Consider the following 16545-nt stretch of genomic DNA (forward strand, 5'->3'; position numbering starts at 1 on the left):
ACACTTGCTGTCTCATGGTTTCCTTGGGGCAGAAACCTGGTCGAGTGAAACTGGGTCTCTTCTCTGCACCCCACAGACAGCAACCGTGTGCCCCCAGGTTTCGTTCATCCCTGGAGGTTCTGGGGGAGAATCCACTTCCAAGCCCACTGGGGACAGTGACAGAATTCACTTCTCACCTTTTCTCGTCCCCCTGAATCGCAAGTTAGCAATGGCAGTTTAAGTCCTTCTTACGTTCAAATCTCTCTGAATTATTCTTCCTGGGTTCTCCGTTTTTAGAGGCTCAGATGATTACACTGGGCCCACGTGGCTAATTCAACACGATGCTTTTGTGTTCGTTTTAGGTCTAGTGCAACGAATCCTCACAAACTAAGGGGCTTGAAAGAGGAGGCATTTGTTCTCTCTCAGCGTCAGAGGCCCGACCCCAGGGCTCAGCAGAGCTGCTCTCTCTCTGAGCCTTGTATGGTCGCGCAGCCTCTCACAGCCCATTCTGAGCCCCCAAAAGTCCACATTTGCTGATATGTGTCCTTTCTTCCTTCTGTATGTCCCACCAGCATGAAGCTCACAGAGCTGGACTCCACCATCAGCAACCTAGGCGAGAGCTCCTCGGGGCTGCAGGTAAGCACGGCGCGGGGCCAGGGGCCAGGCTCAGGGACCCGGGGGAGGACCGCACAGCGCAGGAGTTGCCTGTTTGACTCGCTTGTTTTAAACATTTATAGTGTTTCTGGGGCTGCTACTCTAACGGAATGTTCCTACGTCCATTCTTACATCCAGACGGGCATCTAGATCTTGTGTTAGGCAAAGTTTTCTTTTATACGATGCCAAAAGCACTGTCTATGAAAGAGAACAGTGGCATGCGTGTACCTGGCGAGATGATCGCATCTCACGTCGTCACCTTGTGTGTGAGAGACAGAACCTTGAGATCTAGTCTCAGCAAATTCCAAGGACAGTCACCAGGATGCACGTTAGATCATAAGGTTTATTTTAGAAGGTCTTCCTTTGGGTAAACCTATTAATAAACTTTTGGTCCCAGGAATTGCACTCCTGAGAATGAAAATAGACTCTAAGCCTTCCCGGGTTCAACCCAGTTCTGCCGGTTACCTGGGCGGGGAGCCCTGTGCATGTCTACTCCTGTGCAGACCTCTAAGTTTATTGATGATGACTGCAGAGATGTTTCACTAGCACAGTACCCAACACTTGGGAGCACGCAACTGTTTCTTACCATTAACTTGAAGATCCAATCGTAAATGTGGACAAAGCTCTATTGCAAAGATGTTCACCATAACATTGTTTACAATAATGAAAAATCTGAAATAATCTAAAAATCCAAATTCAGGTGAATGATTAAGTAAAATGGGATGAATATCCAGTCCTGACAGATGATGGGCCAATTGAAAATTCTGGCTTTGAAGATGAAATAATAAAGTTGAATGCTTCTGATGTAATAGGTGGGGAAAAGCAGTATATAAAATTACATATATGGCATGTTTGCAACTGTATAAAACAAAAACCAAATCCTATAAATAGGGAAAAAAAGATTGACAGAAAATGCATGAAAATGCATTAGGATGATTGAACTCTGGGTAACTTTTAGTTTTCTTTTTCTATTTTCCAAAGTGTTATCTGCGGTTGCATGATTTTTGAGTAAAAATACATGAAATATTTCATTTTTTAGGTTAAAAAAGGAAGAAAAAAAGTGATACATTGGACATCATCAAAGCTTAGGGTTAGGGTTAGGGTTAGGGTTAGATTCGAACAAACTCTTTACCAAAAGGGATCAATGGACAGCGAATAAGCACCTGAGAAGAGGCTCAGTGTCACTAGACACCGAGGAAATACAAATCAGAACTGCAATAAGGTATCACCACACACCCGCCAGCGTGGCTGTAAGCGAAAAGTTCACTGATACCAAGTGTAGTGAAGAGGCAGGAGGTGGAGGCCTGTGCCCTGCGGGTGAGATGTGGATGACAGGCCAGGCCAGCAGCACCTGGAGCCAAATACATGCTTGCATGTGACCCAGCCTCCCCACTCCCGTCCTCACCAAACAGGAGTGAAAACACGTGCACGTGTGGCAGTGTATTTCTCTGCTTGGGCTGCAGAGGCCAGGCAGCCCAAACTACACGTTTATTTTCTTACCATTCCGGAGGCTAGAAGTCTGCAGTCAGGGCGTGGTCAAGGTTGGAGCATCTCTCCTTGGCCATCACACGGCCTTCATCCTAATCTCCTCCTCATGTGAGGAGACCAGGCACAGTGGACTAGGATGCACCCTAATGACCTCATTCCACATTAATTGCTGCTCTAAAGGCCCTATTTCCAAATGCAGTCACAAAGTCACGAGGGGCTAGGACTTCAACATAGAAATGGAGGGGATGCAATTCAGGCCAGAACCCGAGGACTGGGGGTAGGGTACCACCCACCAGAGATCCTTCCCTGGACCTGGGAGCCCCTGAGGTACCCTTACTCAAAGTCCACTGATGATGGACTTGATTTTGTGTAAGATAAGCTCCATGTCGAGGGCTTCTTTTTTAACTTGATGAATCATCATTTACTCCTTTCCCCCCACAGGAACTGGATGCCAACCTGAGTTCATCCACAGTGGGGTAAGTCTGTGAGCTTTTCTCCCTGACAATGGGCTGTATACTCCTCTTAACGCAGATTCCTGAGGAGGGTGGTTTATCTGTGATGGGGTATTTGAAGGAAGACATAATAGAAAATACAATTATTCAGGTAACTCTCTGACACTGTCACCCACGGCTGTCCCCCAGCCTGGAAAGTCCTGAGTTCTCCCTGTCACCTTCTTTACAACTTACACCTGAGCTAATGGACACATACGAGTCATGCTTGTTTGATTTCTCTGTGAACATGTAGGACGCCCTTCCGATGGTTTCCAATAGTGTCCTCCTGACGCAGGCCTGAGTCCAGTGGGCGCTGAGTCTGTTCGCCTTCCAGGAACACGGGCCAGCCCACTGCCCACCTCCCTGCCTCAAGGGCAGGAAGTGGCCCTTTACAAAGGCCCCGACCCAGTTTCAAGCACACGTGTTAAAGCGTATGCTCTGTCCCCTGGCAAAACTGTGTGTGGCCACGAGAGCCTGATATCTTAGAATAGCGTGTAACAATGGACACACTCACAACTTGACAGTAAGTAAATTACTCTTTATTCACTTACTCAGCAACAGGGAGAGTGTTAAATAAAAAGCTACTTTTACAAAACATTTCCTATGTTGTAAGCATTTGGAGATTGCACCCTTACCCTCCAAGCTCAATCACTTTCATCTGGTGTCATTTAATACAATTTAAAATAAAAATTAAAAGGAACAAGTCATTTACTTGAATCTCACACCACACACACACACACACATGCACGCACATGCTCGCACACCTCTCCAGCCCTCAGACACTGCACGTGGTCTCCTTCCGTGTCCCCCACATGCCAACCCCCGCCTCCCTGCTGCTTCTGTTTCCCACAGCTCCAGCAGAGTGAAGTGGAAGGGGTTCCTGCTGCCACGGTCCAGGCGCTCAAGTGTGACCCCCCTCAGGACCATGGGCCCAGAGAGCTCCCTGAAACTCCAGGTGAGCCCGGGGGACCGACCTCTGAGCCCCAAGTGCAGAGTGAGGCTCTGTGTAGAAGTCAGGCTCCCCAGACTGAGGTTAGGATGACTGGTTTGCCTGTGACCCAGGAGTGCTGCTCAGGGCAGCCCAGCTGAGTGCAGAGCAGCAGAGAAAGGGGGGGCCAAGGCTGTTCTTGGCCGCGGGATGGTGTGTGTGTGTGTGATAGAAGCAGACGGACCCCAAAACAGAGGCACCACCAGCGGCCCTTGTGGGAGTCCTGATGTCCACAAGCAGCTTTGAAAGACTGTCTAGTACCTTTTCATTTTAGCCTGAAGAATTTGGAGGGGCTGTGTAAACTGTGTTAAGTCTATTGGTGATAGATTCCCTCGGCATTTATTTACCTGAAGATGTCTTGATTTCTCCATCATTCTTAAAAGATACTTTTGTTGTGTGTAGAATTCTTGGTTGGCAGGGGTTTTTTTTTTCCTTCGTGACATTATGTCACCCCAATGACTCCTGGCCTCCATGGAATCTGATGAGAAATCACTGTTTATCACAATGAGGATCCCTTGTTTGTGATCAGTTGCTTCTCTCTTGCTGCTTTCAAAATTCTCTCTTTAGGTTCTGAGAATTTGGCTGTAATATCTCAGTGTGGATTGTTTTAGTTTACCTTGCTTGAAGTTTGTTAAGCTTCTTGGATTTGTAGATGCATGTTTTTCATCTTTGGGAAGCTTTCAGTCATTATTTCTTCAGGTATTTTTCTGTTCTCTTCCCCTCTCCCCTCCTCCTGGGACTCCCAAATGCGTATGTTGATACCTTCGATGGTGTCCCACAGGTCCATCAGCCTCTGTCCACTTTCCTTCATTCTTTTTTCTTTACGGTCTTCAGACTGGATAATTTCAGTTTCATCAAGTTTTCTGATCCTTTTTCCTGCCTGCTCAAATATGCTGATCTCCTCCAGTGAATTTTTTATTTCGGTTTTCGTGTTTTTCAGCTCCAGAATTCGTTTAGTGTCTTTTTCTAATTTCTACCTCTTTACTTATCTGATATTCTTATCTGTCCGTACACCATTTTCCTGATGTCCTTTACTTCTTTGTCCATGATGTCCTCTGCCGCACTGAGCATTTTTGAGACAGCCGATTCAATATCCTTGACTATTAATTTGAAAGTCTGGGCTTCCTGTTTCTTTGTATGTTTTATAATTTTTTGTTGAGAACTGGATATTCCGAGTATTATAATGTGGTAACTCTGGAAGTCAGATTCGCTCCTCAGGGATTATAGATTTTTGCCTGTTGAAGGTTGGAACTATGTGCTTGTGACTTTTCCAAACTATTTTTGCCAAGTGTGTATTTCTCGTCACTGCAATTTCTCTTCCGTTATCTCTGTGGTCAGCTAGTGACCTGACAAAGCCTTTCTTAAATGTCTGGCTGCAAAAAGAGGGGAAAGGTTCTGTCCCTTTAAATCTTCCAGAAGGTGGCACTGACGGAAGCTCTTGCTGCCAAGGGGGCCAAAACCAAGGCAGGCACCTGTGCCTGCCCCTCAGGGCAAGGCCAGACCAAGCAAAACACACAACCCCAAACTTGTGGAGTGCATCAGCCAGCTGCTCTGGGAATGAAGGTTCTTCTGCCCAAAGCTGCAGCAGGACTAAAGAACAGAGGGTGGCGGCCTCTCCCTCCCCCCCAAGATGTTACAGTATCTGATCAGTCTCCAAGTGTGAGATGGGTGACTGACAGCTCCTTACAGCATGAGGGTTACCTCAGTGGAGGACAAACGTCTAAAGCTTGCGACTGCACCCCTTTTCCCTAGCAAACCATTGCTGCACTTTTGATACACAACCTTCTTCAACACAGTCATCAGCCACATCCTTCCCCACAAATCTCCATTCCCCAGTCCTCCACTGTTTCACCTACCTGCTTTGTCTGGTTTTTATTTTCATTCCAAAGTAATATTTTGTTTCCCCTTAGTTCCAGTAATTTTTAGATGGTTTGGCAACACCTCACCTCGCCTTTGCTTCCTGGGCATCACTTCCTCTGTGTATTGTTTCTCACACTGCCCTGTCTCTACCAAGATTACTGCTCCAGTGCTTTCATCTGGGGGCAGACACCCCATTGTTGCCTGTGGACTCAGGAAGGTTTGTAGCAGCGATCGTTTGCCTGGCTGCTCGGCCTGCAGTGGTCCCAGCAAGTTATCCATTGGGGGTACCCCCCCCCACAACCACAGCAGCACCCTGCCCCCCTCACGGTGGATTCCATGAGGGTCTCTCCCACCTTCCACAGCACACTCCTCTGACCATGTCCTTCTGTGCCCATTTGCTTCCTCCTCTTTGGGAGCTGTCTTTTCTGGCCCAGCAAGGGTTTCCCTTCTTGCTTTCCCCTGAGGTTATATCTTTACCCCTTTGTGTATCTATTTATCTATTGACTATAATTTTAAAGTATTGGATCAGGGAAGGGAGACTATAGCGTATTTTAGACATGCTGTTTTGATTTAGAAGTCTCCTAGTGACATGTTTACTTGTAAGTCTTTCCAAAGTTTCAAAGAACAATTTTGCATAGTCGCAGTCTCTGGTTCCTGCCACATTCAGCACTGGAAGTTGAAATGATCACCATCCCTGACCCTTTGGCAAATCTGGCAAGAGCTGTGGTCACCCTTCCTGTTGGCTAGCTGGCAGACATGGGACAATAAAGTCTTCAGTCTGCTGGGCCAGGTTAGCACCAGGGCAAGGAAAAAAATGCCTGTATTCAGATGTGGGTGTAAAACACTAGGGGCTCCCTGGTAGCCAGACCCCAGCACCACAGAGCAGCGAGTTATATGGAGAAGTTGCCAGGTTTGCGATGACTTGTGTGTGCCCCAGGCACCCCCCATTTCTCGTGCTGGGAACCCACACAGGTCTCCTTGGCTTCCATGAGACCCTCACACGCATTAGGCAAAGCACACTTGTCTTTATCCTGATGTACATGCTGGAGAAAAAGCCAACATTCTCCACCAGAAGCAGTGGTGGTTCTAGCCACACACAGAGATGAATGCTCTGAGGCTCTAGAGGTGACCGACTGCCCACATCTCAGAGCTCATCCAGGGGAGAGGCAGGCTTGTCTGTCTCTAAAACATCCTCTTGTCACTACATTTTGTCCCCTTTGGCAGTTTAACAAATACTGCATCATGGATTCCATATTACTTCTCTTTCTGTAGAATGCAAAGGATCAACAAGAAATAAAGCTGCAAATGGAAGGAGACATGGCTGAAAACCAAGGCTCAGCTTCAGGTTAGCTATTTGGCAATTTGGGTCATGTTGAGATCTACCCAAGTGTGATTTTCTACAGAGTTAAATATTTTCTAAGGAAAAAAAAAAAAGGAGAGAGAAATCAGCATGGAAACTCAGGGCTGGGACAGTTGTCTCTGTGATGTGTCCGCAGACAGCTCCTGACATCCCATGTGTTTGCCTTCCCCACTCTGTGCCAAAAAGCAGTCCAAGGGGTGGAGCTGGACCCTGGCCGAAGCACCAGCAGCGAACGTCTGCCCCTGCCTGAGGGCTGGCTCTGGGCGTCCTTCTGTGGCCACCAATCCGAGCTGTGGACCCCAACCAGTGATGGTGGCCAAGCTCATGGTGGCCACAGGGGGCAAGGTCCCACCAGAGAGTCTGGATGGCGACTGGAACAGAAGGTCCAGTGTGCTCCATGGACACTCCAACTTGGCTCCACCACATCCCACCTGCCGGGGTCTCGAGTGATTTCACGCAGTGTCTTCATTGTTTGTGAGTCTTCATCCTTCCAGAGTTTAAAAAAATATTCACCACTCAGCCTTTCACCAACTAACGTTCATGACGATATCGTCTCATGAGTGTGCATCCCGGTAGAGCCCACAGGGCACCTCCTTGAGCTGTTAACTCTTCAGCACGCTCGATGTAGGACTCGGAGACTCTGACTCCTGGAAGGGAGATGGAGGCTGGAAGGGTTAACTGGTGTTACGTTATTCCACGTAAGCTGGATTTGAAGGCTCACAAACACAAACATGGCATCAATGAAGCAGGGAGGGGAGAAGAGAGAGGCTGTTCCATGAGCCCGAGTGTGCAGGTTGATTCTGAGGACAGAGGGTGCTCCCGACAAGTGAGCACCATAGGTGTGTGAGGGTGCGCCCACGTGTGGAGGTCCTCCTAAAGGTGATGATGAACCAGCCAGGCGCTGAGGGGTTCTCAGGCTGGGACTGAGGCAGGGAGACCCCTAGAGAGAAGCCCAGGGCACCTGCCAACCCTGGTGACCTTGATCTTCACCGACGTACAGGAGGTAGAAACAGAAGGCCAAGTTCAGAGCCAACTTAACTTTATGGGTTAAGTTGTCCCATAAAACTGGAACCCCAAAATGTGGAGGTGAGCCAGAGGACCCCAATTCTCTAGCCCCAAAGGACATAGGAATAATCAGCCTCAAACCTTGGGGATGTGAGGAAAAGAGAAAACTCATTGCTGACTATTCGGAACACCAGGCTGTCCCTAACTTTGTGAAAGGGGGCTGATCCCCTGAGCCCTCAAGCTGAGAAGTGACATAGAGGGTTAGGGTCATCCTGGGTGCCAGGCGGAGACCCTCTGAGACTCGCCCTTCATTGCTTGCTGCTCCTTCATCAACGACATCACAAAGAGAACTGCACAGAAGGTGAGCAGCTCTCAGTAAAATGACCGACTTCACATGGGGACAGAGCACTGGCGTGAGAATCCACAGAAACTGTAGCAGAAACAGACACAGAGGCCTCGGGACTCATCAGACGAAAACACCAAATAACTATGAGGATTTATTTTGTTTAGAGAACTAAAAGGCAAAGTTCAAAATATCTGAAGAGAACAGAAAACTATTCCTTAATTACCAAACACATTTGAGGAAGGATGAACTAAAACTTACAGAAATGCAAAAGGGCAGGACAAGAGGTGCATAGAGCTGAGCCTGGTCTTTGCTGCAACGGCCGCTCTGTGCCGGGTGGGGCGCCGTGTGCCGTGTGCGGGGCCGTGTGCCTGGGCTCGGAGCCCCCCACCCCTGCACACACCCCTCCGAGGTGCTCACGGGAATGTCTCCTTTTTCTGCAGGAGCCCAGGGACCTGCGCCGACTGAGAGCCCCTTCCAGGGCTCCTTCTCCGCCAGTGTGCTGCCTGTGAAGTCGGTCCCGGAAACGCGCACTCTCCTGTTCCCTCTGCGTGGCCACAGGAAAGACACGTCGTCCCAGAGGCACTGTGACGTCCTCCCCAGCAGCCAGAAGCCCTGGAGCTTGGAGGCCACGGTCTTCTACCTCCCCGGGAGCTGCCAGGAGGAGCCTCATGAGTGGGCAATGGTCAAGAGCCTGCCCGTCATCGAGGAAGAAGAGTATGGGATGAAGGTGACCCCTGTCATCAGTGTGCAGAAGGATTGCAGCCCCAAGGAGGCCACTGAGCCCGGCATCCCCACCAAGGTCACCGTGATCATAGTGAATGAGGTCCCAGAGCCCGAGGACCGGGCTGCCCAGCCTCAATAGAGCAAGCGTGTCCCCCAGGGCCCCAGGACGCCCCTTCCTCCAGAGCTGCTCACACAGCCTGGCCTCATTTCCAATTCTAGGAGGAGACCTGGGTGGGCCCTGCCGTCCACGGCCAGACCCCGCGGTCCACCTTCAGACCCCACACCCTCTGTGAGAGTCAGGAGGGAAGAGGGAGCATGAGCCCCTCTGCTTCTGGCTACGTGGGAAGAGTTTTATGATCTCTGCATTTCACTCACTCTAGAAGCCATATTTTAAAGACTTTCATATTTTTCTAAACACGTCTAAGTGTTATTCCAGAAAGAAAGAGGATTCAAGATGGAGTGGGTGCCATGTTTTTACTCTGTTGACTATTAATGTTTTTAACTGTATGAATTTAAGTAGCTTTTAAGAAAATTCTTCAGAATTCCTTAGTAAGTTTTATAAGAAAAAATAAAAATTAATTTTAATGGCAATAACCTTGAAATCAGTCTTGGTAAATTTTAAGTCCCCGGGTTTCAAGTGGCTGCTTCTGTGAAGGCCTGGCCGCCGCTCCCTGGCCTGCCCACCACACTAGTGCTGGGCTCTGAAGTCCAGTGTGAACCAGGCCTGGTTTGGGCCTCCAGAACTGGCTCCCAAGCCCATTCCCGGGGGCAGCCACCCCAGCCTTGTCCCGGTCACTCCCCTGAATCGGGCCCCCTGCAGGCGGTGACCATCCAGGGCACAGCCTGCCTCACCCGCACGGCCGTGGTCATCCCCACCAGCACGGTCCGAGGCCCTGGGCAGGCTACTGAGCTCCCATTTCCTCCACTGAGCCGCACGCTGATGACGTCCCCTCCTAGAGGGTCAGCCTCCAGGCCGCCTGTGTGGCCCCTCATCAGGAGAGCACACGCATGTGTCGTGCGTGATGCAAGGAGCCCCTTGGCCTCACCTGCTCATGACCATGTTCTTCAGTCACAGAGTCCGTTTCCAGCGCCCTCCTCCTGATGGAACGTGTTCTCCCTTGGGGACCACCTAGAAGACCCCCACACGCCCTTGGGCCTCTCCAGGGTGGGGGTGCCCTCCTACAGCCCACCTCCCCCACCGCACACACTTCTCATTCCCATCAACACAGTCGGGGGGCCCTGCCTCCAAGCCGAAGACAGCTGCGCCCTCTCACCTGCGGGAAACCTGGAGCGGCCCCTCCCTGTCCCTGTTTTCCTGCCACCTCCAGCCCTCTCTGCCCTCCCCACAGGGTTTGGGTGTCCCTCTGGGCTGCCAGCAGCACTCTGGCTCCTGCCCCCAGGCCCCCAAGTCTGCAGAGACCTGGTCCCCACAGGACCTGCTAGTGGAACTTCTGTCACCCCAGTTACTTGAAATCGGATTATGGCACCAGGTGGCAGCTCCCCTGGCCCCATGGCATGGGGACCTCCAAGTCCACGTGGGCTCTTGGGACTGAGGGAACCCAGCCGCTCATCTGACCTCAACCTTAAGAAAAGAGGAGCCTCTGGCTTCCAGAGGGGAGGTGGTCTCTGCCTCCCACCCAAGCTCACAAAGAAGATCCAGAAGATCCCCCAAATAGAGAACAGGTTCAGAAGCTGGGTGGCTAGAACGTACTGACAAAAAGCATGCAGGGACTACATGATAGGCGTTAGGGCTATGGCCCTCTGAGTCATGAATATGGACTGAGGACCTAGGACACGAGATATGAAGAAAGGGCTCCCAGGCTGTATGGTGACGTTTTTACTGCAGAACAATAAGCACTTGCTTAAAAACGCATTTTTATTGCGTCCTGCATTGAAGAAAGTGAGGAGACTCTCAAGAAACTAGAGAAAGTGAGCTGGGAGACAAGTAGTGAGCACACAGAAGGGGGGGCTTCTTTGAAACTAGGCCTTGAACCAAGAGCAGGGCTGGGTGCAAGATTCCAGGACTAAATCAGGGACTCCAGCAGAAATAAACTGAAATAAGGCGGCCGAAGTTGAGACCCTAGATTTCTTAGATTTCTAGATTTCAGGGTTTAAGATCAATCAAAATAAGCTCACAATGAAAGATCAGAGAAAACACACCATTGTGAGTGGAAGTCAACAGAAACAGTAGAAGTGGATTTAGGCCCCAGAAACTTGAGATTTGGAATTAGAAAGATGGAATATTCAATAGGGTGCATGAAATATTTAAATATACGAAAATCACAGAAATAAGCAAAAAGAAGATTTTCTTCATGATCAGGAAGATATGTCAAAGATGCAAATAGACTTTTTTTTTTTTTTTTTTTTTTTTTTGCGGTTCGCGGGCCTCTCACTGTTGTGGCCTCTCCCGTTGCAGAGCACAGGCCCCGGACGCACAGGCTCAGCAGCCATGGCTCTCGGGCCCAGCCACTCCACGGCATGTGGGATCCGCCCAGACTGGGGCACGAACCCGCTTCCCCTGCATCGGCAGGCAGACTCTCAACCACTGTGCCACCAGGGAAGCCCTGCAAATAGACTTTTTAGAAATAAATATACTTGTTAAAATAAACGTAACAGGTAAACGAAACATCAGATTAAACATAGTTGAAGAAAGAGTTATTAAACAGGAAAATCATCTGAAGAAATTACTCAGAATGCAGACACAGCAGAGAGGATGAGAGATGGACAGAAAGAAGGGAAGGTTGGCAGAGACAGAGGAAAGATGGGGTCTCAGATGCTAGAGGACAGGAAGACAAGAACGCAGGGAGGGAAGTGTTATAAGGGCTCCCCTGAACTAACAAAGGACATGAAAGTACAGGTACAGGAGGCATAACGTATAACAAGCTGCATAAATAAAAAAGTAACCCACACCTAGACACCTTGGAGAGAAAGGCAGGGCACCAGACCATCTGACCTTGAAAACAACCAGAAAGAGAACGGATCACCTACAGAGAACAGCAGACTTCTGGACAGTAACAACGAAAGGAGGGAAGTGATGTCCACCAAGTGTGACAGAAATGGGTGTCAACCCAGCGGCGTGTACCCAACAGTGCACACTTAGGACAAAGAGCCGAAACACATTCTTAGATAAATAAAAGCTGAGTTCACCACCATCAAAGGAAAACGTGTAACGCAAACATTGGCAGAAGCCACGGGAAAAATGGAGACGTGCTTCCAACACACCCCTCTCGGCTGTGTCAGGCCACCACATTGGAAAGGAAGTAAAAATACAGATGGGACAACACGACGAACAAGCCCGATTTAGGGGGCATCATCAGGACCCTGGACTCGTTTTCTGGAACATGTGGGTTCTGCTCAGGCACACAGGGATTATTTCCCAAAACAAAGCCCGAGCAACCCTCTGGTCACGGGGCGGGTGGGTGAGGGACCTCACCTCTGTCCCCACCTCCGCCCTGTGGGGTGCCGTCTCCTGCTGCCTTACGGGCTCCCCGTGACCACGGAGTTGAGCAGTGGGACTGATGTACACGCTGAGCCTCCCCTGGGTCTTCATGTTTGGGCTTCATCGAGCTTTTTGCACCTCTGGGTTTAGTTTACATCACATTTGGAAACATTTTGGCATTCATTTTTTTTCTAACATCTTTTCTGCACTCCAACCCCAATATTTTCTCCCCTTCTTCAAGAGCTTCAACTAAACATACATTAGGCTGCTTCAAGCTGTCCCACAGGTCACTGATGATTTTTTTTTTTTTTGGTGGTGCCACACAGCATGTGGGATCTTAACTCCCCAACCAGGGATCAAACCCGTGCCCCCTGCAATGGAAGCACAGAGTCCTAACTAGCAGACCGCCAGGGAAGTCCCTGTGATGATTTTTTTTAATTCTCTTTCATCTCTGTTTCATCTTGGAGAGTCGGCATTGCTACACTTCTCCATGGTCTAACCTGCCAGTAACCCCTTGTGTACTTTATCCCATGCATCGTAGTTTTTACCTCCGTGAATTTAACCGGTAGTGTTGGTATAGTCTTAGAACACGTGGAATACGTTATAATACTGTTTTATTGCCCTGTGTCGGTTCTAGGTCCATTTCAATGGATTCATCTATCTTCTCACTATGGGTCTTATTTTTTTTTTTGCTTCTTTGCACACCTCATAGTTCCCATTGAATGCCAGTGACTGTTAAGGGTACCTTTTGGGTGCTAGATATTTCTGTATTCTTATACAGTAAATTTTCTTGAAGTTTGGTCTGAGATGCAGTTTGGTCCCTCTGCCTTGCTGCTAAGATTTGTAGGCAAGACCAGGGCAGAGCTCGGACTGCGGTCTCCCATCCCCTCTCCAGAGCAATCCCTTTCTTTCCAGGCACCCCAACGCCCAAGAATTGTGAAGTCTTCTTGTTGGCTGGTACACGCGTCGCTCATGACCTTGTGTGTGTCAGGCTCTGCCCCCTCTGACATTTGCAGTGGTCCACTCCCAGCCTTGCGGGTGTCCTCACCTAGGTGAGGGGATCAGCACTCGGCTGCACACTCTAGGGGGCTGTGCAGCTCTCTCTGTGCTACTCTGTCCACTTTGGACCTCCCAGTCTCTCCGCTTTGTCCCCTCACCTGGGGAGGCTGCCGGCTCCGCCCGGGTCCTCTCCCTGCACCTGGACGCTATCTAGGATGCCAGCTGGGGCTCCCGTCACTCGGGTCACTGTCCTTTGTCACCTGCTGTCCAGTGCCTTGCACACCATTGCTTCATAGATTTCATCCAGTTTGGGGCTGTTTCACATCTAGTTCCTGTGGTTACTCCATCTTGCCTGGAAGTGGAAGAGTCTGTTCAGTGATAATTTGAGGCATATTGGCTACTGCTGCGCACACACCCATTTTCCTTTGCAAACTCAGGAAATGCAATGACGGGAGCGGAGCCAACTGAACCCACACAGGCTCAGGCAGCTGCTGTTGTCACCGGTGAAGACGTGCCAGGGCCGAGGGGTCGCAGACCCCAACCCCCAGCAGGGACGCGCCCCCGAACAGCAGGAAATGGGGGCGGCGCTTCTCAAGGGCGTGTGTTCACAGAACGCAGGGGGAGGGTAGCTGACCCAGTAGCTACTGCCTTAACAGACTAGGAATCGTGCTGAGATCTCCGTGTGCTGAGAAGGCAGCACAGAAGAAGAGGTTCTCAGTTTAATGAAGTGGGAAAGGCTCGGACTGGGCTGAGGGGCGGACTCTGCTCCCACGGGGCAGCTGACCCCGGCGTGGTTTCCGGGGACACATGGTGCCCCTGTCCCGGGATCCCTTCCAGACGACGAGACACGGTGTCAGGCAGAGCCAGTGACTCCCCTGCAGTGGACGTCTTCTGATGGATTTTCACAGATGCTGGAAGAACAAGCTTATCAAAATGGCTTTGATTTCTGTTAAACTGTTTCGATTTTTATAACCTCTATGACGTGGATGCACATCCACGTCCTCTTGAAGGGACCACAGAAAGCCGCCCTGTTCACACACCCACCTCAAGCCCTGCAGTTTAGAACGCCGTCCGCCGTGACTTCGGGGTGTCCGACTGTCCTACTGTCCTCTGGCCCTCACGCCCGGAGTGCGCAGGCGTTAAACGAACTTGATAGCACATTCAGGAAACCGTGTGCATGCCTGTGCTGGCACCATACGCTCTCAGCCTCATGCAACGTTGGGAAAAAGGAAAAGCCAAGGTAGGCTGCCTCGGGTGGACACAGGGGCACCACCTCGGCCACTATGATCACAGCAACGATGACCAACAGCCCCGGGGAAGAACTCAGAGTCTGTCACTGTGCTCAGAGCCCACGCACCATGTTGCCAGGGTTAGCACCGCAGGTTTGGCATGACCAGAGGTGCAGAAGGATGCGTGGGCAGGAGGGGTCCCCAAAGCCAAGGGGACACACCAGGCCTCCACCCCGAGTTGGTGAGCTGATGCCCCTTGAGACTGTCTTAGAAGCAAAGTTAACAACAGACCCCAGGTCCTGAAAGTCTTATTAGAATAAAAATTAGGGAATCATCTTAAACCATCAGAAATGTATATGGCTTTCTTAAATAAGACTTTATGCCCAGGTTTATGACTGCAAGGATAAGTCTACGAGCCACAAAAGCAGGTTTCCAAGGTGAGTACCAAGCACGTGCTGGTGGTGGGCGCCAGCCCTGCCCCAAGCCTGCTGTGTGTCCTGGGTCAGCTATTCAGCTTCTCTGAGTCCCAGGGGCACCGCCTGAAAATCGGGACAGCGATCAGCGCTGCGCACGCCTAGGACCCCCAGGAGGATCCCGTGCTGGCCCAGGGCTCGGCCGCCACCATCATGAGATTCTTCACAATCTGGAACGAGGGCCCCAAGGTTTCATTTTGACTGGATCCCGCACCTGACGTCGGCGGCCCCGATCGGACATCCACTCCAGGCGGGATGTGCAGCAGGGCAGGGACAGCGTGGGCCACAGAGCGGGCACTGGGCGTCCACGGTCACCGTGCTGGGCTGTGGTGAGGACATTCCTCCCCAGGAGCCATCTGTCTGTCCATCCCGTGCACCTCACCCCGAGGAGGGGGCCCTGCTGGGCACCGACCAGCAGCGAGCAGACAGAGCGGTCCCCAGCTGGCTAAGGCACCCCACCCTGGGCAGCAGCTCCCCAAGGGGCTCAGAGCTGGCTGGAGGTCGTCCCTCCTTCCTTGGCTGCCCGGGGTTATTTTGGCTCCATTGGGTCTAGGCTTCGATGAAGGGCAACTCTTCCCTGGTTGAGCAGCACCAAGCGGGAGTCGCCAAAGCTCTGTCCCCCTGGCGAGATGGATGGGCCGCCTTGTGCCCACCAGTGTCCCCCTGCCGCCTGGGTGAGAGCCTGCACGTGCCCGCGGTCCACGAGCAGCTTCCCACGTGGGGGAACACCGCGTGGCCGAGGATGGAAGCTGCCTGGGCCTCCGAGCATGTGGTCAGGAATGCATTTCAACCAAGAGGACGGACTTCAGGTTTTAAAATAAGGAACACTCTCATGCCTAGTATGTGGAGTTAGGTATATAGCCTGAGGCTACAGCCATTTCCCGCCCACAGACGCCCTCTGCCTCCCGTCTGGGTGGCCCTCGGTGGGGGGCACCCAGGGTCCAGAGCCTGAGGTAGCCAGTGGGAGCTAGGGTGGACAAGGCATGGGAAACAGAACGTGCCAGGAAGCCAGGCCAATGAGCTGAGCACCGTCCTGGGGGGAGCACAGAGGTGGTCTCTGTAGATGTAAGTAGGGGCCTCTACAGGAGGGCACCTCGGATTACCCTCGTGGGCCCTAAATCCACGAGAGTGTCCTTAGGAGACAAAGGGAGGAAACAGACACGGGGGAGGAGGCCACGTGAAGTCACAGCCCGAGGTCAGGGTGATGGGGCCACAAGCCCAGGGATGCCTGGAGGCCCCCAAAGCTGGAGAGGCAGGAAGGGTCCCCAGACCCCTGCAGGGAGCACGGCTGCCGACGCCTTGACTTTGGACTGTGAGGGCTTCTGTTGTTTAAGCCGCCAGCATGCAGTCCTTTGCCCCGTGGCCCTGAAAAACCAGCACAGTGTCTTACAAGTACAGATGATTCCGCTCACGGGCGGCCTCCGTGTGGCCACCGTGCAGACGTGCGTGTGCCAGCTCGAGTTGGGTTTTGATAACTGGGGTGTAGACGGAGGCCGTCCCAGTCTTGTCAG

The 16545-nt window shown here is 51.3% G+C and overlaps 2 protein-coding genes across 2 annotated transcripts in view; both read left to right on the forward strand.

Moving 5' to 3' along the window:
- Window positions 1-1669, forward strand: part of LOC309805603 (palmitoyltransferase ZDHHC11-like) — a 22176-nt gene extending 20507 nt beyond the window's left edge. Inside the window, exon 7 of the mRNA XM_082623664.1 lies at window positions 552-1669. The gene's annotated coding sequence lies outside the window, so the exon portion shown is untranslated. The remainder of the gene's footprint in view (window positions 1-551) is intronic.
- On the forward strand, window positions 396-9488 carry LOC309805604 (uncharacterized protein). Its single transcript, XM_082623667.1, has 5 exons — window positions 396-615; window positions 2563-2597; window positions 3465-3567; window positions 6733-6805; window positions 8612-9488. Exons 1-5 carry the CDS (start codon window positions 553-555, stop codon window positions 9031-9033), a joined length of 696 nt encoding a protein of 231 aa, XP_082479793.1. The 5' UTR covers window positions 396-552; the 3' UTR covers window positions 9034-9488.
- Window positions 9489-16545: the final 7057 nt, after the last annotated feature.

Source organism: Mesoplodon mirus (assembly GCF_964341445.2).
Source record: "Mesoplodon mirus genome assembly, chromosome: 5".
Taxonomy (NCBI): domain Eukaryota; kingdom Metazoa; phylum Chordata; class Mammalia; order Artiodactyla; family Ziphiidae; genus Mesoplodon; species Mesoplodon mirus.